This window comes from Phalaenopsis equestris, unplaced genomic scaffold (assembly GCF_001263595.1).
Source record: "Phalaenopsis equestris unplaced genomic scaffold, ASM126359v1 Scaffold212035, whole genome shotgun sequence".
In the NCBI taxonomy this organism is placed as follows: Eukaryota; Viridiplantae; Streptophyta; class Magnoliopsida; order Asparagales; family Orchidaceae; genus Phalaenopsis; species Phalaenopsis equestris.
In genome coordinates, this window is record NW_018230994.1 from 71,449 (window position 1) to 96,947 (window position 25,499).

The 25,499-nt window shown below is 30.7% G+C and overlaps 1 protein-coding gene across 1 annotated transcript in view; it reads right to left on the minus strand.

Annotated features, from left to right (window-relative positions):
• LOC110036871 (transmembrane protein 147) overlaps positions 1-21,786 on the minus strand; it is an 86,802-nt gene extending 65,016 nt beyond the window's left edge. The window contains exons 1-3 of the mRNA XM_020741421.1: positions 21,609-21,786; positions 1,837-1,906; positions 49-108 (exon numbers count right to left, since the gene is read on the minus strand). Coding sequence (XP_020597080.1) covers positions 49-108; positions 1,837-1,906; positions 21,609-21,685 — 207 coding nt within the window. The 5' untranslated portion in view covers positions 21,686-21,786. The remainder of the gene's footprint in view (positions 1-48; positions 109-1,836; positions 1,907-21,608) is intronic.
• Positions 21,787-25,499: the final 3,713 nt, after the last annotated feature.

The following is a 25,499-nucleotide window of genomic DNA, read 5'->3' on the forward strand; positions in this document are numbered from 1 at the left end:
CTTTATAAAAAGGAAAATTTCAAATAAATAATCTCAGATGAAAAGTACCTGATGTGGATCAAAGCCGTCAGTCTCAGAAACCTTTAGAAAGGTTGCAAGGCAAATAAGCTGCAGAACATAAACTTAAATGGTTTATGGTTAGAAGTCCTAAATAGTGGAACTATAAATTTTCAAACAGTTTGCAAGCAAACGGAAGCAGAACCGGAAAATACCGTCATTAATTGTTGACTAAAACAATTTCAGAAAAAAAGAAATTTGTTTTAACATGTTTGGAATAAAACATGAGATCAATACCAAACTTAAATCTCTGCAGAACAATTTACAAGTTCATCCTTTGACCACCAACCATTTTCTGCGATTTATTTGATTAGAAGATTAGAGGTAAATTGCCATTTACAACAGTTATCAAAATAAAACATCTATCCCACTTGAGAAAAAAAGAATAAATTAGAAAATTCTAACATTTTTTTTAACAGTGTTTGCTTATTTAAAATTTGACTTCGAAGATTATAAAGTCTTTTTACTCGATCCATTTAGGATTATCATTTACCTAGAAGATATAATAGCCTAAACAAGTACAGTTCTCTTCAGCCTAACCAAAAAATAAGGTAAGCATTGCTAATATTTATGCATTAAAGATTTCTGAGAATGGATATATAACGGATAACAGCTTAAGCTAAACCTTCAAGATTACAAAACATTATAAGTAATGATAATTTAGATATATATTTTGTGTCAAATACAATAAAGTAAAATATGGAAAATTGAAGAAATCATTTAGAAAATCATAATCCTATCTGGATTGAGTAATTTAGAAGTCATTTAGGAAATGATAATTCTAACATTTTTTTTAACAGTGTTTCTCTTATTTCAATTTGAACTAGTTCAATAACTAATTATTGAACCTTTGGTGATAACAATAGTCATCATGCTCTTAGTTGAATGTACTTGTAATGGCTTTAATAGCATGTGCAGTATATGCCAACAGTCAATGTTGCAAGGAGTTACAAAAACAAAACACTCGTGCAACAGTTTTGATGTTTATAATGTCCAAACTTTCCCAAGCATTGACATAATAAGACACCAAACATAACCTGTGACTTTCTATCCATCTGCACAGCAGATACGTGGAAAATGTCTACTTTATAAACTTTATTTTATGATAGAATTTTATTTTATTACAGATACTTTAGTTATTTTATGTACTTCAAATTTTATAATTTTATTAAGAGTGCGGTACTCCAAGTGATTAAGTTTGTTAGTGATTTGTTATGTGTTTGTGAGTAATTTATCAGTAATTTATTAGTTGTAAGTGAATTTGTGTGAGTCAAATTTGCTATAATCTAAGTTTATGTCAATTGCATGGAATTTCAATCAAGAACAAGACTGACTTGATCCTTTAATTCTAGTTGCAACTTCAAATGGAAAGCCATAAAATTTTCATCTAAATTGGATTAATTGTGTTTTACAATTTCCATCAAAGATAGTCCAATAGTTGAATGAATTAATAGCTTGTGAGCAGTGTCCTGTAACTTTTTTTTTTTTTTTTTTGTATCTGTTATATTAATTTAGCATCACATGGAACTCTAAATTAGAGACTCTAAAATCTCAGATGTTCTACCAGAAAAGTAACAAAACAACCTTTTTCTAATCTACTTGTACCTGCTCAAGTAGCACAAAATCTACGTGAACTTTTGACTCTTAATTACAGCAATTAACTAACTAGTAGGCCATAGAGCACTGAAGAAAAGTAATAAGATTTTCTCATATTGTGAAAAAAAGCCTTATTAATAGAGTATTCCATAGTTCAATTACGCATTGCAAAATGACACTGACCTTCACCAGTGTTGTTACAAGATAGACGACCAGAGCTTTCACTGACGTTCCAATAGTGTCATACTCCGACCTATACAATGATTCAACCAATCAGGATACATAGTTGTGCAATTAAAAGATAATTCAGATACAATAAGACCATAAAACTTCTTAAAATCAGGAACTAAATAGAAGAGACCAGTAAAAATATACCGCTCGGTTGAAAATATGCATAAACAAAACATCGATGGATCCAAAAGTAAAAGAAAAGCCTAGTATTGAAAATAGAACTTAGTGAAAATACCTTGTTCATTCTCATGACTCACAAAAAATTAATAGTTTCATTTCATGCTATGCATAACACACTCAAATGGAGGTGGGTTGTAAATTTCAACAGGAAAGGATGATAGTTCAACGAGGATATCACAATAGTAATAAAAATCAACTTGTCAAAATTGGTCAAGCCACCTAACCAAGAGTAGCGGGCTCAACGAGATGAAAAGAACTGACCAACTTAATGTTTTCTAGATAATTAGGCACTAAGCACTCAAACCAGCTGCTTCACAAACAATAAAAGGCCCATTATAAGTTGAAACTGGTCAACTCCTGGTCTGCTAATGGCACTGAGTTTTTGAAGATTGAGACTACCAAATTGGAATTATTTTGGCCCCACATAGGAGTTGATAATTTTTTTCAGCATGAAACTCATGATTTCTTTTGGCCTCCTGTAATATCCCAAATTTTCAAAAACGTAGCAAGCTAATTTTTTTCCAAAATTTCAATTTTTTTAACTAAAACTATTTTCCTGAGGAGTTGAATTAATTTTATTGTAGCAATTCAAAACTTTTCCACATATTCTTGCATGTAATAGCGCATGCCATGTGGATGGATACAGAATATTATTAGGATATTCATTTGCAATTATAATTAGTAATATTATTATCATTACAAATCTAAGTAGCCATTCATCCGCATTCCTTCCAGTAGCAAGCATGAGGGGAAACCAGGAGCAAAGGGCTGGGTAGCCTGACGTAGGAATGAAGAAGGAAAAAAGAGAAAAAAAGCATATAAGAAAGAGTAGGAAAGATAAGGTTTGAAGGTAGAAATCCGTGGGTTCCTCTATGAATCAAATATAATTTCTGTAATAGATAGAAGAGTAGAATTAGGAGAAATGTTTATGAGATAAAGAAGTTAATTTTCGAGTTAATAACCTAGGAATTTGTATTTAATTGATAAATATGTTTATAATATTTTGTTTGCAAAATTACAATATTTCAGGGAAATAAACATATGGAAAACCATCTTAAAAAAAAAAATCCTACAATTATGGTTCTAAAGCATAAAGCAAAAAATTTGTAGATCTAATATTTATAGGATTCCCCATATTGAACACGTCATTAACATATAATAGTAATAGTAAATTTACTACAATTTTTATACAATCATTTGTTTAAAGTAATTGCATGATATTTATATCACTCAACTCTTAAGATTGTATAATAATATAACACATATTAAAAATATCAAATTTAGACATTTTTCCATCTTCTTTTTTCTTGGTATACGCTGATGTGGGGTAATTGATAATAGATGAATAAAATACTAGGATTTTTTAAAATATTATTATCATAAAGGATGTTAAACAGAAACAAAGTTTACGAAAAGTTAAATTAACCGTAAAAAAAGCTCGTCATTTGCGAACGGTTCATGTTAGTCTCGTTAAGTAGCACATGTTCGATTCGTTCGTTAAGCAAATGAGTCAAACAAAGGTTTTTTCGTTCATGTTCAGCTCGTTTGGCTCAAAATAATTGAATAATTAAAAAATAATATTTATTTATATTAACTTTATGTTGTATTTAAAAAATACAAAATTTGGTTGTTTTTAAAAAATTATTTGGGTGACATAGCTATAAAAAAGTATAATTTTAGGTTTCAAATATGTAAATACATAGACTTCGGTTGATATCTACGTAAATGCTTCTAAAATCGTCCCGCCATCGGCAGGTCCCGCCCCCTGCCACTTAAAAAGTATAATTTTAGGCGTTAGATATGTAAATAAATAGGATTTAGCTGGTATACAATGTATATAAATGCTCCATAGCTCCTAAATTATCTGCAATATCGCAGTCGTGTTGGGTATCCCACGAGGCTGTGATGTGATACTACTTATTAGTCCTGCATTGTGATTTTTAAAATGAGAAGTGCTCTTTAAAATCAAAAACTTAGCATACCATACCAAAAAAAAAATTCAGAACGGTCTGAAGCGTGGAGATAGAACTATTTGTATTTTAATTATAATGATGTTTATTAAAATTAAGTATGTTATAAGTTTAATGAGATTAATTTAATAAATTAAACTAGCATTTTGTAAGTAGTTGTCGCTTGAATTTAGCTGAAGCCGTATATGAGCTAGTTTAAATAAATTAGAGTCGAATATGTTATTCTCGAGCTATTCCGAACGCGAGTCAAATTCAGACAAAAAAAAAATTGAAGGAGATAAACATGAACAAGCCCTAGGCTAGCTTAAGCTCGGCTTGTTTGTAGGCCTAATTGTCGGAATGATAATGCCCTATATAAAAAAAAGGTAAAAAAAATGAGATGAACTTCAACAGAAACTAAAAAGGGTTCTCAGCTTTCAATTCCGAGAAGTTACTATGCAACAGTCATGCCCTTAATTGAGGAGAAAACAAAAGAGACTTTCGAGTCTCAATTCTCTAAGTTGGTACAATACAGCCCATTTTTAAATTGATAGCTAATTGATGACTTTCATGTTAGATTAAATCATAGTATTATTAGTGGCCATTATAATTAATGAGCTAAGTGATAACCAAAGATTATGAATAGGCCAAAACCTATACAAACATCATATAACATCTCCAAAACAATGAAAGAAAAAACTAAGAGAAAATTCAAAAAGAGAAATAAGCAATTTTATATCAATAATTGATTGTCATAATGCATTAAATGCTTGACATTTAAATGATGCATTTTCTTTCACTGTAAATAAATACACTTACTGTATATGATTGCCTTCCATTCATTAAAAGAGTTTCACATTATAAATTTTTTCTCCTATTTTGAATCATGTATTAGAACCATTTATCCAATTGATCTTTTAGCTCATCATATATTATATTGATTTTTACTTAGGTAAAATAAAAGAGAGTCATAATTAGTTAATTCTATCCTGCTTCGTAGAGTTTTGATATACAAATTTGGATATATGTTAATCATGCATAATGTAAACTAAAAACCACTCCTAGTACATATATGCATACTTCCTACAAATAACTATGATAGAAAAGTGTAATCATGTTCTGTGATGATCTTAATAGACTAGTTTTTACTCTTTCGATCCTAATTAGTAAAGTCAAAATAAATGTTGATTGGAAATGTGTCTAACAGAATTATTTGTCCTTATCACATCCCGTGCTTGACTGAGAGCGGATCTAAAATGGGTATTGACCATAAATTAGCAATACAAAAAAGGTTTCAGTTAAAAATTATGAAAAAACGCATAATGGGATTTAGGACTGAAATAGGATATGATTGAATCTACATGTAATTACTATAAAGCAATAGTACAATCTGATTAGGGGTAGTCAATCTAGTAGAGTTGAGAAGTACTCTATGCATAATAGAATCATCATATAATAATTTGCATTGAATAATAAAGTTTTATTTACAAATTAGCAAACATGAAAAAATGCCAAAGAGAAGAAATGATCAAACATCCAGACCAAACATAGAAACAAGAATACAAGCAAAAGATAAATTTAATAGAAATAAAGCTCAAAATAGAACAATTGAGAAGACAAGGAATTATATGATAGCATGTATTTGATATCTCTCCGACCACCCTTAGTGGGATAAAGGCTTATTGTTGTTGTTGTTGTTGTTGTTGTTGTGTTTGTATGTATTTGATATCTCTGATGGTTGATAAAATGGCATATATTTAAAAGTCATTGAGCCAAAATTTGTAATTGGTAATAAAATAAGATTAACACTTAATTACATTTTAGACATTTAAACCATCAACATTCCAAGGGACAAGTAAGTCAATTGTTCCCACACACCGGTTACTAAAGATAGGAAAAACTTTGAAACATATGATTCGCTATGACAAAAAAAAGTGTCGTGCTTGTTTTGTGTTAGAAAAAGTTGAAAAAATGGTGGCAAGCACAATACCATAAGCAATGGTTGAGTAGGATGGTTTTGTAGAAGTGTTCAAGGTTTAAAATTGTGCAATTGAGTTTGAGTCATTTTTCGTTCGCGGGGCGAGGTGTGAGTTTCAATGTGTTTTGAGGTGTAAGCCTAAAATTTAAAAAATTATGTAAATTAATAAATAGTATATAAACTATAAAGTGCGTAGTAATAAATCACATGTTAATATTTTAACTTATTAACACAAAGAAAAGTAATATAACAACATTCTAATTAAATAAAATAATAAATTGTCTAAAGTTAGAAATAACACATTAATATACTACTATCAAATTATGAAATAAGATGAATTATATAAACATTAAACTATGAAAGTAAATTAATGTATCAAAATAAAATACTAAAATATCAAAATGAATTTAACATAAGTCTCTCTCCAACTCATATTGCCCCCCACTTAAACAAAAAATATAACAAGTCATCAACATTTTAATTTTAAACAAAGTTCTTATTACTCACATCACCGAATGAATGAAATCGACAGCATTCCTATAAAGGCCAAATCCTTGAGAGTGAAACTGCCTAACCAAAAGCAATTAAGTCAAGGCGTCTTTAGGAATTGCTTATATGATACCTTTCCAATAAAATGAAATTTTTTCGACATTACATTATTGAAATGAAGAGATCAGATAATAACAATAGCATCTATAACCCAAGTTAAAAATAATAACATAGTGAAAAAATAGTCGAATCAAATTTATATAAAAAAAGGTTTTACAAGTATATCTACAAGTTGATTTGTACACAAATAAATCCCAAAATAATGCCCAACTTTTTATATATGATATATAATGAAATGGTGCAAATTTTTATTATTTTGTGATGAGTGTTTTATTGGATTTTATGCTAGGCAAATAATAATACCAGTAAAAAAAATAAGGACTTTTATACAATATGACACCGAAGTGTCTAGCAATTGTTATTTAAACCATAAGAGTTGAGGTCAAAAACTACCAAAAGCCAAATATTTGATGGCAACAGAAAATTAGATTGAATTTTGCTTGCAATTTGACAAACAAATTAGATATTTACAAGGGAATTGACAAGTCCCTTCAATAATTTTTAGAATAATAAATACAATTAAACCTAAATACTATGATGATCACCTTTACACGGAATTCCATATGGGGAGGGGCTTTAAATTTAGCATGCTCACAAACACTAAAGTTGATATCATGTCTACTTATAGTTACATCTTGATAGCTTGTTTATTTCACATCCTTATCATGTTTATTATTATTAAGTTTAATGGATAGGATCCTCAACATACCAATTGACTTTGGTTCTCACAGACACATTTATTAAATAGCATTTTATTGGAAAGTGTCAATCAACATTAGGAATAAATTTATTTTCATTCTTCAAAATAAATTTTCCTAATAGTGTTTTCTTATTAGATATTTTTTTCTTGTTCTTCTTTTTTAAAGGGATTCATATTTTGCTTTTTTTTCTTTATTATGCATATGTAGCAAGATGTAATGCATGTGTTTTAAGCAAGACACATATTTGTTCCAAAGTTACTGCATGTTATCAAAGTCGTTCTGCTCATCTACTCATCACTTCTGCTCAGCATTGTATCTGTTATGCATTACGGCTCGTTGCTTCTGCTCTTCTATTCAGCATTGTTCTCTGCACTCGTCTTTCAAATCAATTATTGCCCGCAGTCGTCTGATCAATTGTTCACTCTATTCCTCAGTCGCTCCATCTTTACCATCAACGATGATCGGTCCATGGATATCTCTGACATTGTCACTCAAAGTTGTTGTTCGACACTATCATATCCTCACATACCATCGACATCATTGCTTCCTCTAGTTATCCAAATATTGACTAAATTTTTTGCGTACAAGGAATATGAAAATGTAGAGAGATTCAAAGCCAAATTTGATTCAAAAGGCTTCACGTGGTAATATAGAATTGACTATGATCAAACATTTGCACTGTTGTCAAATTTAATGTGGTTTGGATTTTACTCTCTTATAGTAAATCAAAATTGGTCATTATACCAACTTCATGTCAAAAATGTCTTTTTGAATGACGACCTCAAAGAAGAAGTCTACATGACTATACCTCCAGACTTGAAAAATAGGTCGAACAACATGTTGATATGCAAGTTGAAAAGTCCTTATGCAGTTTGTAGCAATCTCCTCCTACTTGGTTTGACGAGTTTGCTAAAACAATGATTAAAAATGATTATCATCAATGTCAAGCTGGTCAAACACCGTTTGTTAAATACAATTCTAAATGCAAAATTGATATTCTCATAGTATATTTAGATGATATTATCTTGATCGGTGATTATTCAGATAACATTATCAAACCAAAAACGATAATTGCAACAAATTTTGGGATCAAGGACCTCAAAAATCTCTAATATTTTTTGGGAATGAAGGCGGCTTGATCAAAAGAGGGAATTGTCATATTTCAAAAGTACATTTTAGATGTATTAAGTGAAACTGGCGTGTTTGAATGTATACATATTGTCACACCTATAGATTTTAACAAAAGACTGAACAAACGTGAATAAAGCAGTCATTTTGACAAAGGAAGATATCAAATACTTGTAGGCAAACTACTCTATCACACAAGACCTAATATTACATACTACCTAACATATGAATAATACAAATGAAGATCATTTAGAAGTCGTGAACAGAATTCTGACATACTTGAAGATAACCACTAGATATTTTTTTCCCTATCAACGAACCGAAAAATGTGAGATTGAAATATACGCAGATGCTAGCTGGACAGAAGAGGTAACTGATAGAAAATCAGACACTAGATACTATTCATATGTCTGGGGCAATCTCATCACATGGAGCAGTAAAAAACAAGTTGTTCTCTCGAAGTAGTGTAGAATCTATCATGCTCTTGCACTACGAATATATGAGGGAATGTGGATTTAAATGCTATTAAAAGAAATTAAAGTTGAGATGAAAGACACAATTAAGTTGTTTGGTGATAGTCAATCAGGTATTAATATAGCCAAAAATCTTGTACATCATGACAACAAAACAAATCGAGATTGACTAACACTTCATCTCAAAAAAAATTAACAATAAAATTATTCAACTCAGTCATGTTCCTACACGCTACAAACTATTAGTATTCTCAACAAAGCAATACTAAGAGTCAATCATAGAATTGAAGTTCAAGCTTGGTTTATACAATATATAAAACCCAGCTTGAGGGGGGTATTAGAAAGTGTCAATTTGCAATAAGAAGGAATTTATTTCCTTTTTTTCAAAAGATTTTTTACTAATTGTATTTCCTTACTAGATATTTGATATTCTTATTTTTCTAATTTGAAGGGATTCCTATTCGATTTACTTTCTTTATTATAAGTATGCAGCAAGGTATAATGCATGTGGTTTGAACAAAAAATAATATTCATTCCAAAATTACTCCACACTTTTATTTATTCCACTTGGTCAATGAGGATTCCATTTGACGCTTGAAATATTTGAAGTCTGAGAAAGTAGCTAATTCCACCTACCATGCTTATTCCAAAAATTTTAGACCTTAAAAAAAGGGAAATTTACATACCTAGCACACAATTCTTATGTACATATCTCATGCATAAACCTTCATATTTACCTACAGAGCATTTTGGTGCTTCAAACTTATGCATGAAAAAAATATGTTTCACTTTTAAAAAGTGGTACTAGTGCTGCATTTGATGTTATTAAAGATTCAAGTGTTATATGTGTAAAAATTAAAGTTTGGGTGTGAGATATGTAAATACATTATAATTGTGTGCTATGCATGTAAATGTCCCTAAAAAAACATCAATGCATATATTGTACTACTAGCATTATCAAGCTCATTTTTTATAAATAAAGTTCTATTAACACTCCCTTCAAAAAAAAAAAAAATATATATATATATATATATATATATAAAAGAAAACGATAAAAATATTTTATTGTGCGTATATATATATATATATATATATAAGAAAATGCTAAAACAATTTTATTAAGTGCAATGAGTTCTCTTAAGACAATATAAAAGCACTCTTTAACTTTAAGAACTTGATATAGAGGTTGTGTACCAACAAACCCAAAAATTGGTCAAAATACTATTTCACTGCAACCCTATCTTTAAGAAAAGAGCTATTAACATACATTTTAAAGAGAATTTTTTGTACCATGCAAAGGAGAGCAAAACACAAATAGCTTTGAAGCAAGCAAAAAGACCAAAATTGATGTATTTGATTTGGCTAAACTCCTCTACTACAAGCCATGCCTTATTTATTAATTACATATAAAAGATATTCTTTTTTTTAAACGCTCATGCTAATAACTGAATGATCATTTGGTTTATAGAATAGATACATTATTATATTCAAACTGATAAACCCCGTCATGCATTGTAAGCATCCAAAAATTATTTTGTTTTTTTCATGATATTTATAGGTTTAATTTGGGAATAAAAGCAAAGTGGTCGCCTCGTCTAAGAATGGACATTGAGTTCCTATTCCTATGTATGATATGTTGAGGTGAATGTGGCTTTTTGTACAACTCCTTCCAAAAAAAAATGATCATCCTGAACTTGACAAACTTGTTGGTCATATTAGGTTGTTCCATGTTCAAAATTTGTCTCACCCAAAATGAACAAATTCTTCAACATATCATCACTATGTTCATCATTGCGAACTTAAAGAGATGAATGATTCAACATGCATTAATCCTTCAACGGCCAATGTCCTATTGTTAAAACATAAACGAACTTGCTTGTTAATGCATAGCCAAAAAATATGGATTCATCCAACTTTGCAGCAAACACACCCAAATTATCTTTACTATTATTTAAAATAAAGCACTTCAATCTGAAAATTCTTAAATGCACAATGCGTGGCCTATGATTATTCCATAATTCATAAGGAATATTCTTAAAAGTACTTCATCCTGCATCATAGTTGACTATATAGCAGGCCTCATTGATCATCTCAGCCAAAAAATAGTGTGGAAGGTCAATCACTTGAAGCAGGATTCTAGGCATCTCCAGTAATATTCCAAACCCTATTATGTTGGGAAGCGTAAGGATCCAAGAATTTGTGCACTTTATTGAATTTATCATAATAATACTCCAACAACTAAATTTTAGAATCATGACAATAATCACTATGAATGCTAATGTCTTGATGCCCTTAAAGTCACACAATACAATCAAAGGCATAATTATCTGTAGGAAAGAAAGAGAAACCATGTAGCCATAAAAACTGATTAAGCAATATTGCCTCAAAAAATTGAGATTCCCATGAGACAAAAGGATCAATATGTAATAACTAAAAAGACTTCAAAGAAAAAAAATTATTAGACTTATATGAAGCACAGTTTTGCTTCCCAAGTTGACAAGGAGGAAATAAGAGATCTTTCTCGCACTAGATGGTAGGCAAACGTTTAACAAAATGAAATTGTGAAAACATATAAACGACATCAAAGCTTACATGATCAGTGTGGTTATGCCAATGCCCAAGTCATTCATATAAAAAATAATAAATAAAAAAAAAACATTTGTAAACATGATTGACTTGTTCTCCAAACAAAAAAAAAGGAACTTGATCATGAAAATGAGAATAATGGAATATAACAAAGCTACGAAATGCTCATGAGATCATAAGTTAGCTCATCAAACAGCAAACCCTTGATAATGGTCAAGTCTAAAACCTTTTTGGCCTTACCAAATCCAATGATTTTATGTTTGGTATTATCTCCGACAACAACATAATTATCACTCCTTGGTATGAGTGAGATGAATTTGGATCTCTATATACTCATGCAACATAAAGAAATGTTATACAAGTAGCATGTGCTAAAATTGGAGCCACTGTGACAACAATCTGACTCAAATTTATTTATTGTTGAAACATCCTCATGAGTAATAAAATATAGGCCAGCAATGGCCATAACATTCTCTTCTACACTTCAAGAAGTGATCAAGTTATATAGAGCTTTATTCTTCTTGCTCTTATTGACAAATGAGCAAACACACTTGATGGGTCTGATCCATCTAAAAATAACTTATTTTTAGTGCATATTTTCTAAGCATTTTATGAATATTTTTTATGATATTGCACTTTAAAGGAAGGTATTTTGCATGTTTTTGATTTCAAGTACATAGACTGGACATTTAATGAAAATGAAAGTAACATGAAACAAGATTGATGATTTTTGTGTGGCACTATAGCGCCACCCCTTGGTGTCATGGCGCCATAAACGAGCGAGTTGGGTGCTATAGCGTCAGTAACTATTTTTCTAGAAGATCCATTGAATTTGGCCGAATTTCGGAAGGGAGTTTGGGTTTTCATATTTTGTGTTCAAGTGGAAGTGTGAGTGTATTTTAGTGTGAAAAAATTTGGAGATTGTTTAAAGGAAACTTTAGAAGTTTACTTGGGAAGAAGACATAAGGTACTTTATATTTATGTTTAAGTTTTTTTTTTGTAAGGCTTGGATTTCAATGCAAATATTTTATTTTTATTTAATCTCCATGAATTCTGAATAGTTTCATATCTTTCTCCTTGCATATGGGACTTGATCTTGTAGGATGAAAATGATTTAAAGATTTCTTTTCACTCTTAAAAATTGTAATGGTATTTTCACAGAATCTTCATTTACTTTACAAACTGGTCACTTGTGAGGTTAAAATCCGTTGAGAAACATAATGACACCTGAAAGGGCTATGATTTTACCCAACTAGTGGATACCGCACTTCATTCTAAGCAGATTCATGGCGATTACCTAAGGGGGAGTGCAAATAAATAGGGAGATAAGTTTTGATGGGCGTAAAATTAGTTAGTTCTAGAGTGACAGGCTAAATTCTTATCAATTTGGCTTAAATTTAGTACTCTGACGCTGGGATTCGGCCATCATGGTGGCATAGGCTTAGGGGCATCTAGAGGTGAGAGGCTAGATAGTTCTGATACGGAATCGAGTGTTAAGAAATCGGCCTTAAATTAGTAAATGTTCTTTACTAACACCAGGAGGGGGTAAAAAATAAGATATGCTTCTATTTGTCAAAATACATCAATTTTGTCTTAAATCACTTGATTGCAAGGGGAAAGGTTTTCCATAATATACAAACTCGCTCTTATATTTTATTAAGTTGTTACATTTAATTGTTACTTTCTTTTTAACTCCTTAGTAGTAATTTTTAGTAAGCATATCATTTTAGACCTCTTATTTGTTTAATTTGCAATTTAAATAGAAATTTTGTAAGGAGATTTTAAGAGTCATCGCTTTCCTCATGAGATCGATACTGGGGTTTTTAAAGAAAATCTTATATTACTGGGGTCTTTAAGAGTTACCGCTTTCCTCGTGGGATCGATACTGGAGTCTTTAAAGAAAATAATATATTACTTGAAACGATATGCATACTTACGTAGAACCCATAGTATGAAAATTTATTATATAATTCATAAATCATTACATTTGTTCACACTAGCCGTTAGATATAATTTGAGACATTTTTTGGCAAAATTTTGGAGATTAAAAAAATTTTGGATGGAGATTAAAAGTAAATGTAATCAGGTCGGATCAGGGTCCTAGCTTGTTACAATTGAAACACACAAGTCATCTTTCTTATTACAGAGGTACTTTTTTAGTCGTTGTTAGGTTGCTCCTGCTTATCTTTGTACATGATAACATCCTTGGTTTCTACATAAATAAATTCTTAATTTTCAAATGATTAAGCTACCTAAAGATAAAGATGATTTAATTATCAAGCTCAATTTATTTTTAACAAAGTTGGGATGCATCATTGTCAGAATACAACAAGGAGCTATCTCTATAAGCAAACTACTTATTTTTATTTGAGCTTTCAGATTCTTTCTTTATCTCATACATCGTAAGCAAACCAATCTGGTCATCAAGGCCAAGCGAAGAGACTTTTCCAGCCTTCACAATAGCAAAGTTGATGCTCCTTGAGGAGACATCTAAGCACTTTCTAAGAAGTTTCTCGTTAGCAAAAATTTGTGAAGAGAATTAAGTCCATTAGTGACATTAATAACATGAGTAAGCTTCTTCTTAACAGACCAATCCGGTAGCATCTCAAATAGCTCACATTCATGCTCAAGCATGCTTATTTCAGATTACTTAAAATGGTCCCATTGTAGCTAACTTCAAGTTTCGTCCAGACCTGAGGAGTAGTTTTTGATATTAGACATGTGGTAATATATATGTCATGTGATTTTTCATCAAGCACTAGCTAATTAGGCATTGTCTTTCCATCAATCGTCCATACCAGGATCTTATACTCATTAACCGCCACTTCTATAATTGAATATTAAAGGCACAAATACCAATAAATGAATAAAATTTTCAATAATTGTAATGTTTTTTTTTTATAAAAATACTTCTACCTCTACCTCTAAATTATAAAACATATTTGGCTTGGTATTTTTTATGTTTTTTTTTAAATTATATTTTTTTATAAAACAGTTAGGTCCACGTGCGCTTTGTCACCCATGGCGTATACTACGTCTTTCTTGCAGCACCTTGCACAAAACATTACCTGGGGGGCAAACGACGGGGGCAGCAGCTGCAGCTGAAAAGGGCGGACGGCCGCAAACTGCCAGAAGAGGCAGGCGTCGAGCAACAGCTGTGGCTAACGGTTGACTGGCGGGTGGCCAGCGAGCGGTTGACTGTGGGGCGGGCGGGCAACTGACGGACGTCTAGCGAAGGGTGGCGACCACAGTTAGCCGAAGGGCAACAGTGGCCGACGACCAAAGGTGGCAGCGATCGGAGACCGGCAGAGCCTCACACAGGTAATGCTCTGAAAAACATGTTTTTAAAATAGAAAAAACACAATTTCTGTATTTTTGATGTTTTAAGAACAAGCCTTATGTGTTTTAAAAATAAAATTTAAAAAAAATGAATAAACAAACACTATTATTGGGTTTGTTTTTTTTTTTTATTTTCTAAAAAAAAAATAAAAAACGAAAAGTGATCCCAAACAGGCTATTAGTTTTATGCTTCTCTTTCAAAGGCCAACATTATGTGTCATAAAGCATTGCAGGTCTCACCACCATGTTATAAAATTTTCCTGTAAGTCTAAGCGGTACTTTCTATCACAGAATAGGCCCAAAACATTCCTCTACTTTAACCACCCAACTTGAATTCCACTAATAACATCCTCATCTATATCATCACAAATTTTAACAATGGACCCGAGATATCTAAAATGTTCACACTTTTAATGATTTGATCACCCATTGTTACAACTTTGTTGCTAGATCTGCTATTACTAAAATTACATGTCATGTATTCAATTTTAGATCTACTCAAATGAAGGCCTTTACAATCTAATGTAGCCTCCATAATTCAAGCTTTTCTTGAATTTTTTCTTTAGTCTTACCCACAAGAAGGATATCACCAGTGAAAAGCATACACCAAGGTACATCCTCCTATAAATGTCCAGTAAGAGCATCCATAACTAAAGCAAAAAGAAATGGACCTAAAGTCGATCCCTGATATAATTCAACTAAATAGGAAAATGCTTGGTCAATTCTTCTTTAGTTTGAACACAAGTAACAACTCAAGTATACATATATTTATTGGCTTGAATATAAGTCATATCATCACATTTCTATTCTAGAACTCTCCAAAGAAATTTTCTTGGAATCTTATCATAAAGTTTTTTTAAATCAATAAAAATCATATGAAGATCCTCCTTACTCTCTTTGTACTTTTCCATAAGACATCTCAATAAATGTATAGATTCTATAGTAGACTTGCCCAGCATAAATCCAAACTGATTATGAGAAATCATTGCATCACGCCATAACCTATTTTCAATTACTCTCCCATAATTGTAATGTATGACGCATAACTTAATTTCTCTAAATTTGCACACTCTTTTACATTCTTTTATACTTTAAATAGGAAAGAAAATACTCTACTTCTACTTCTTGGGCATCTCTTTAGTTTTTAAAATAATATTAAGAAGTTTAGTAAGTCAAGAAACTCCCAATTCTCTTAAATAATTTCATGTTCCGATTAAGAATACCATTAGGTCCTGCTGATTTTCACCTTTAATTTTTTTCTAAAGCCTTCTCAATCTCTTTTTTACTAATACGACAGCAAAAATAAAAAGTATATTATTGTTATTATTATTAACAATATTAAGATTACTAAGAACAATCGTATTTTCAAAAACTTCATTGAAAAATTTTTTAAAATATCTCATTCACCTATGTTGAATATTTTTCTCCAGAAAAAACACTTTTTTATTTTAATTTTTAATACAATGAAATAAATCTTTTTATTTTCTCTTTGTTTGGTTAATTTATACATATATTTTTAACTCTTTTTATTTTATTATAAAATCACAAAAAGCAGAATTCTTACTATCACAAATTGTTCTCTTAAACTTTCTACAGGTCATCTTATATTTTTTCCAGCTCTCCAAGCTTTTACATTTAAACTAACTTTTATAACAAAACATCATATATTTTATCTTTTCTAGCACATTATTATTCCAATACCAACTATTTTTATTTATATTTTTTTTTTCTTTTAATTCTCCATGTTTATCTTGTCACTTGTTTAATAATAATTGTTAATGAATTCTACATTGAAATAACTTATTCATTAGCATCCCAAATCTTGAAATTTTGATGTTTACTCATAAAAATAATTATATTTATATCTTTTACGTAACCCCATATAATTCTATGATAATAATTCATTATATCTTTTCCAACACCTTATATTAAATCCAAAGTTAATAATCGATGTTGAGTACTTAAATATTCACTTGGGATAACCTTACAATCTCTACATTCACCACGATCTCTTTTTTTAAAAAAAAAATAATTAATTTGTGTTCTATCAGATTTGTTCTTATAAGTAATAATATGTTCATCTCTTTTCTTAAATAAAATATTAAAATAAAAAAATCATAAGCTAAAATAAAGTCTAATACGCTTCTACCTAGCCACCATAAATATTACTAAAAATTTATATCTCTACCAACATATTCATTTAAATTTCCTCCAATAAAATTTTTTTCTTCAACAACAACAAAAAAAACCTTTATTCCACTAAGTGGGGTTTGCTACATGAATCCTTTTCTCCACTATGTCCTATTTAGTGTCATATTATCATTTAATTCTAATAAATTAAGCTTATTTTTTATACAATATGCCCAAGTCATCCTAGGTTTACCTCTTCCTTTCTTAAAATAAGTCGACTCTAAAACATCAACTCTTCTAATCAGATCATCAGATGGTTGACGTTTAATATGACCAAACCATCTAAGACGACTCTCTCCAATTTTGTCTGTCACTGAAGCTATACCAACCATATTACGAATATATTCATTTCGCATTTTGTCTCTAAGTGTAAAGTCACTCATCCAACTAATCATTCTCATCTCAGCAACACTTAACTTAGTTTTATGCTTCTCTTTTAAAGGCCAACATTCAACACCATAGAGCATTGCAGGTCTTACCACCATCTTATAAAATTTTCTTTTAAGGGGTACCTTTCAATCACATAATAGGCCCAAAGCATTCCTCCACTTCAACCAACCAACTTGAATTCTACTAGTAACATCCCCATCAATATCACCATCACTTTGAACAATAGACCCGAGATATCTAACACATTCAGACATTTTAATAATTTGACAACCTATAGTTACATTTTTGTCACTAGAGCTACTACTACTAAAATTAAATTTCATATATTCAGTTTTAGTTCTACTCAAACAAAGGCCATTAGACTCCAAGGTAGCCCTCCATAATTCAAGTTTTTCCTAAGTTTTTTCACTTGCCTTATCCATGACAAGAATATCGTCAACAAAAAGCATACACCAAGGTAAATCCTCCTGGAAGTGTCCAGTAAGACCATCCATAACTAAAGAAAAAATGCTATGGGCTTAAAGTTGATCCTTGAAGTAAACCAACAGAAATAGACAAATATTTGGTCAATCCTCCTTCTGTTTGAACACAAGTAACTGTTCTTGTATACATATCTTTAATAACGTGAATATAAGTCATATCAACACATTTCTTCTCAAGAACTCTCCAAAGGATATCTCTTGGAACCTTATCTTAAGCTTTTTTAAATCAATAAAAATCATATGTAGATCCTCCATATTATCTCTGAATTTCTCCATCAAACCTCTCAATACCTCTCAATAAATGTATAGCTTCTGTAGTAGACCTGTCCGGCATAAATCCAAATTGATTATGAGAAATCTTTATAATACGTCTTTACCTATGTTCAATTACCCCCTCTCATATTTTTAAAATAAAACACATCAACTTAACTCCTCTATAATTGGCACACTCTTGTGCATCCCCTTTATTCTTAAAAATGGTACCAAAATACTCTTCCTCCACTCAAGTATCTTTTTAGTTTACGTCGTAAATTGTTCTTTTAGACTCTCTGCTGATCGTTTGATATTTTTCTCTGTTTTATAAGGTTTTACATTTAAATCAATTTTTATAACATAATTTCTTATATTTTATCTTTTTTTGCACATTATTATTTCACCACCATCTTTATTTATAGAAATTTTTTCTTTTAATTCAAGTAAATCTTTTGCTATTTGTTTAATAGTGTTTGTTACATTATCCCACATAACATTTGCTTTTTCATGAACTTCCCAAATTTTGAAATTTTCACCAAATTTTGAATATCCTTTTCTAAGAAAAGAACTTTTTTTATTTTCATTTTTAATACAGTTTACTTGAGTTAAATCTTTATTTGGGTAGTTTATACAGATATTTTTCACCTCCTTAATATCTAATCTATTATAAAGATTATTAGTCTCGTAAAAATAATTTTATTTGTCTTTTAAGTTCCTCCATCTAAATTTACAATGATGAGTGTTAGTATTCTTTATTTTTCAACTCTTCATCTTAAAATCTAAAACTAATAAACGATATTGGGTACTTAAATTATCACTTAGAATGACCTTACAATCTTTTCAACATCGCGAACTTCTCTAAGTTTTTACATGTAAACCAATTTTTATAATATATCATCTTATATTTTATCTTCTCTTGCACATTATGATTCGACCACCAACTATGTTTATTTATAGAATCATTTCTTTTTATTCACCAAGTACAACTTTTGTCACATATTTAATAGTTATTGTTACTTTATCCCACATAAAAATTTGATTCTTCATGAACATCTCAAATTTTGAAATCTAAAAATTTAGTCATAAAAATAATTTTATTAGTGTCTTTTAAGTACTTCATCTAATTCTACGATTATGATTCCTAGTATTCTTTATTTTACAACTCTTCAATATTTTATTAGATATATTCTTATAAGTAATAAGATGCTCATCTCATTTTTTGAATAAACTATTAGTAATAATAAAATAATATGCTAAAGCAAAATCTAAAATAGTTCTACCTTCTTCATCAGTCACTCCAAAAACGTATCCATCATGAATATTTTTTGAAATCTTCTACCACTCCACCGACATGTTCATTTAAATCTGGACGATCTCTTCTTCTCATAAGAAAATAATCAATTTGTGTTGTCATAAGAAGATAATCAATTTATGTTTTAGTAGATCCATTCTAATTAATAATGATATGTTCATCTCTTTTCTTGAATAAAGTATTAGCAATAATAAAATCATACTCTTATATCTAAACTTGTGTAGCATAAACACTTATAATATTAAAAATCTTAGTATTAATATAATTTTATCTTCTTCATTCATCACTCCAAAATCATAGCCATCAAAAATATTTCTAAGACAATTTACCACTCTATCCACATGTCTATTTAAATCTCCTCCAATAAAAATTCTTTCTTCAAGAGGTATCATTTGTACTAAGTCTTCTAAGTCATTCCCGAATTTATCTTTAGAACCTATATCTAAACCTACTTGAAGAGCATAAGTACTTATAATATTAAAAATCTTAGTATCAACAATAATCTTAAGGGTTATATTCCAACTCTTCCAACTCTATTAATGTTTACAACATTATCTTTCAAACTCTTATCTATAATTATACATATCTCATTTCTCGTGTGACTTTTAACCTGAATACCAAAGTTTAAAACCTAAGTTATTAATCTCCTTAGCTTTTTTCTCCAATCCATTTAGTTTCTTAAACACATAAGATATTTATCTTTCTATGAATCATAATATCAATTAATTTCATTAATTTACCAGTAAGAGTATCCATATTTCAAAATTCTATCATAATATTAGTTTCATAGACTAACTTTTTTACTCGCATTTGTCTGTAATATGGGAACCCTTACTTATTTGACACTACACCTGGGTGTCAGTGCAACAGCCCTTGCAGACTTTTCCATGTATTCAGACCATACAGCATGTCGCTTTCATGGAACGCCATAAACCTTACACAATGATCAAAAGAATTCATGTGATGATTTTTTTGACAAGTTTTGCACAAGCTATCTATTATCTAACGCAACTCCACTTTTCACATCTGGGCTTGGGAACAACAATGACAGTGTTTGTATTAATTGTATTAATTATTCCAATTTATTCCAAACTTTCTTTTGAACATATCTAAACCTACTTGAGAAACATAAACAAGTATAACATTAAAAAACTTAGTATTAAAAAAAATCTTTAGTGTCATAGTTCTATTTTGAATTTTATTAACTTATACAATATTATTTTTTAAATTCTTTTCTAAAATTACACATACACCATTTTTAGTGTGACTCCTACCTGAAAACCGAAATTTAACCTAAACTATCAATCTCTTAGGCTTTTGTCCAACCCATTTATTTTCTTGAATGAAAAAGATATTTATCTTCCTATGAAATATAATATCTATTAATTCCATTAATTTACCTGGAATAGTGCATATATTTCAAGATCTTAACCTAATATTAGTTTCATTAACTAACTTATTTGCCCACATCAATCCATGATGTGGGAGTTGTTGCTTATTTAATACTACATCCAGGCGTCGGTATAGCAGCTCTTGCACATTTTCATTGTATTCAGGTCGTAGAGCGTGTCATTTTCAAGGGACACCGTTGCTTATTTTAACACTACACTGGGGTAGCACGATCACAATATAAAAATAAATTCAGTTTTACACGTTTTTCACTAGGCCACATTTGACCTTATCCACCACTCACACGCATAATATAACTTCCAAGTATCGCACAAGTTTAAAAATTTGATATTGCAATCAAATCATTTGACGCAAGATAAAACTGCACACTAAGTCAGCAAATGCTTCAGAACCGCCTTAATCAATCATTTACCAATCCAAAATAAAAAATAAAAAAATCGCCAACATTTGAGAATAAACCCTACTAAAATTTCCCTAACAGGAATAATAACTACAACCTTATAAAAACACGCGATCCCACCTAATAACTAGCACTCCATGGCATCACATTTTCACACCCTGCGGCGCTAATTCGAGAATGTAAGGATACAATAACCGTTGAAGATCCCTCAAATGGATCTAGCAGCTAAGGAAGAGGGCTACGAGACGAGGGTTTGCGTATTGAAACCAAAAGAAACATGGAATTTGCAAACGTAGAACACATCGATAAAGGACGAGCAGGTGAATGATAAGAAAAGGAGCATACAGAGGAGTGGCGGAGTAGTAAACGGCATGCGGGCCGAATGTGAGAATCACGCAATTTACGAAGTGGAACATCGTCATCCCGCTCCGCCGTCGCCGAGACAGGATGTCGAGGATGCGAAAGAACCCAAAGCGCTACGAAAAATCTGGAACTACACTGCCATTGAGCATTAAAAAATAGTTTGGACAAATTTTTAGCATCATGGAGCAAAAATAATAATAATAATAATAATTTCTATAAAATTTTTGGAGTATTTTTGAAAATTTTATTAATTAAAGGATATTTTTTAAATCTAAACAGACTAAACCCTTAAGTCAACGAGCCCAAAGAGTTGGTGACTACCATGAATCGGATCGAAAGTCTTTTTTTATATAATTTTTTTATTAAACAATACTTGTAATATTTTTTTAAAATTTTTTAATAATTTCTAAAATTTCAATAATTAAATAAAATAATTGAAAATAAAATATCAAATAAGGAATTTTTGAGATGGATTAATCATGATTAATATAATATACGTACGGGGTGAATCAGTGTATCCGCTACGGCGGGCAGTGCCAAGCATGCAGGGCTCATGAGACAAAATCAATAATTTTTCAAGGGGATCGACATGACTCATAGGATATGTCAACAGAGAGTGAGGAATCCCTAAACAGGTAGAAGTTGTCAGGTCAGGATACCATGGAGCTGTCATCCCAAGCAATAAAGACCATAAGTCTAGCTGGTCGTGAAGGTAGTCGACCTAACTCAACCAAAGATCCTTTGTCAGTAATCCATAAATTATGTCATTCAAGAAGACTTGGGTAGCCCTAAGATCAAAAGAATGAAACTCTAGTTTTAATAACCCTTTAAGAGGTAGATTTTGTAGAAGGTGAGACATATACTCATCAATTTAATGACAGAGATGTAGTTGGAGTGGAAACAGAAGAGGTTTGGCTACAAAGTTGAAACGCTCTCACAAAAGATTTACACCCTCTTCTAGGTTGGGGGAGTCTCTAGCATTCTAGTTGTACTAAACAACCTCCTAGGTAGAAATTATATGCTTTGCTTAGTCAATTAAAAGAGCACGGGGGCTCCTCCTCGGGACATGCAATATGATTTAGTTATTTACAATTAAATTCAAATGTAGAGGCCCTGTTAGAGATAATTTGGATAATAGTCATGCAATGCAGCTCTTTTTAAATTTGACCTGAAGGCCATGTGAAAAAGTAAGTGCAGATTTTAGATAATTGAATTATTTTAGCCCTAAATTTGATTTATTTTGAATCTTTTATTATTAGTATCTTTTTGTATAAAATTTATATTTTAGTGTCCTTAATGAACCTAGGTTACATTTTCGTAAGGCCTAGATAAACCAAAAGCCAAGGAAGAGAAAATATTAGGTTGGTATCACTGGATCAGTAGCATATCCAAGAAAAGCAGGAAAAGTGGTCAGAATTCACATATACATATCTGATTTTAATTTTATACATTAATATGATTTCAGAATTAAATTACAAGACACGAGTAGCTGGTCCTGCTCCTCATCATGTGGTTCAATGCATCATGCACCTCAGAACCCGTACTCAAACCTTATTTCCGATAAAGACTTAATCCTAAAAAACTCTAATCAAATACATGATGAAAAATTCAAGAAATACACGACCTACAGAAGTGGTTAATGTGGGTTATATCATGCAATGTATATGAGTCATGCATGGTGGGACAAAAGCGTAGTAACACCTTCATAAAACATTAAATTTTGAATCATTATTTATTTCTCCCTTTTTATTTATTTTTAAGTGTGGCTCCCTGCATAGAAAATTGCCCCTAATATACTAGTGCACAAGTCCACACCAAGGAAACACACAAAAGATGGCACACAAAAAGATGTCTCGCTATGACAACCAAACCAGTAGAGAACAATATCTAGGATATCAAAGAAACTACCTAAGAACCGTAGTCCTAGTATAGCATACCATCTAATAAAAAGTGTCCTAGTCACATCATTTAAGTGATATGTGCAGTGCAAGGATATGGGTCATTGTATGGCTGTGATGGTTTTGTCGATTTGGACCTTGTCCTAAAGATCCAAGCGATCTAAAGTATATCTGCCATACGAGTTTTTAAAGTGTTGGCCTCATATATAGCATATTTTTCTAATTGCATCATTTTTAAATAAGATGGATATTTAAAATATCAAAAATATAATTTTTTATATTAGTTTAAAAATTACGTCCATTTAATGCAGGTTTGTAACATGCAAGATGATGTATGTTAGATCCATTGGAACCACATCGCAATCATACATGTATTGATCCTCATGCAGTAACTCATATTGCTTGTCGAGGTTTACTCGGCAAATAGTGCTCGTTAAAGCATCTCTACCAATGTGAGGTCACTCACTTAACGAGTTTAATTTACTATCAAAACACACAGATAAAATGCATGCTAGCAACAAGATTCAACACCTTGATCATTTGAGTGAGCTACAAGCAATCACGATGGGTGTTGAAGGGTGATGATGTGGGATTTTGTGTATGCGTTGTAAATATCTTTCAATAATAAAACACACACACGGCAGTACAATTAGTAAATATGCAGATCAATCACAATAAAAATCACTTCAGTATAAATAATTTTATATTTTAAGAACTTTAAGCTGTCAAATCTAATAATTACACAAGTTTACGTATCGCTCAAGTAATAAAGGGCTCTAATGGAGTCATGAGTATCGATCCCACAAGGAGATGAAAATTCTTATGATTATAATGTAAAACACATTATTTAAATTATAAAAACCTAAGTAAGAAAAACTAATCTAAAGTAAATTAATGTATGCTAAATGAAATGTAGCTATAAGAACTAAGTTAACTAAGCTATTTTTTAAACTTTAAAGTTAAACTTACTAAGACTAAACAAATATTTGTAACGGAGAGAAAGCATACTTCCTCTTTACAATGAGTTTATGGTTAGTGAAGTAATTAAAACCATTTAAAATTATATATAAAATTATATTGTGCCAAATAGGAGCAATCATATTCTTTACCATCTATCAAGTGCATAAAGAATATTAGCTAATCCAGAGTTTGGTCCCTAAATTTGTTGTTAGGTTGAGAGAATACTGGCTCCTACTCTAGAGCTCCCACTTCTCCCTCCCCTGAGGGATAACAATCTCGCTATAGTTTCCAAGCAACTGAACCAAATTGGGGATTTTAGTATTTCACCCTAAAATCTCCAATTCTATGCCCATCAAAATATATTTTTCTATGCCCATCAAAATTCTATGCCCATCAAAATATATTTCCTTATTTATTTGCACTCAACCCGATGGATTACATTCTCACCAATGAAATTCAATGTGACTTTTATCTTGTTGTAGAAAGCATAACATTTTTGGATCTTATGTTTCTCAATAAATTTTAACATTTCAATTGGACATATTGAAAAGTAAATGAAAATCAGAGTTCAAATCATCATAATTTATTGACATTTAAAACTTTGTGTATCAATATTAATTCTTCACAAAATCATATCTCATTGTAGGAAGAATGATAAAGAATACTACTTAGAATTCATACTACTTAGAATTCATGAGACTACTTAGAATTCATGAGAATGATACGACAAAACATGAATTTTATATATAAAAACAAGTTTACAAAATAAAGAAAGGAAAAAAACACAACTTATCTTACACTCCTCCTTAAGCAAATCCCTATAAGTTCCCTTTAAACACTTTATTCCCTTCACGCACTTTCTCTCTTTACAATCATACACAATTCTCTCTAAAAAATGCAATGGAGAAGAAATCTCTCACTTTCCCTCTCCTCTTAGAAATCTAGAAGAAAATCCTCTCCAAAACCTAACTCTCCTCCAATACTTCTCATGCTACACTCTTCACACCACCATCAT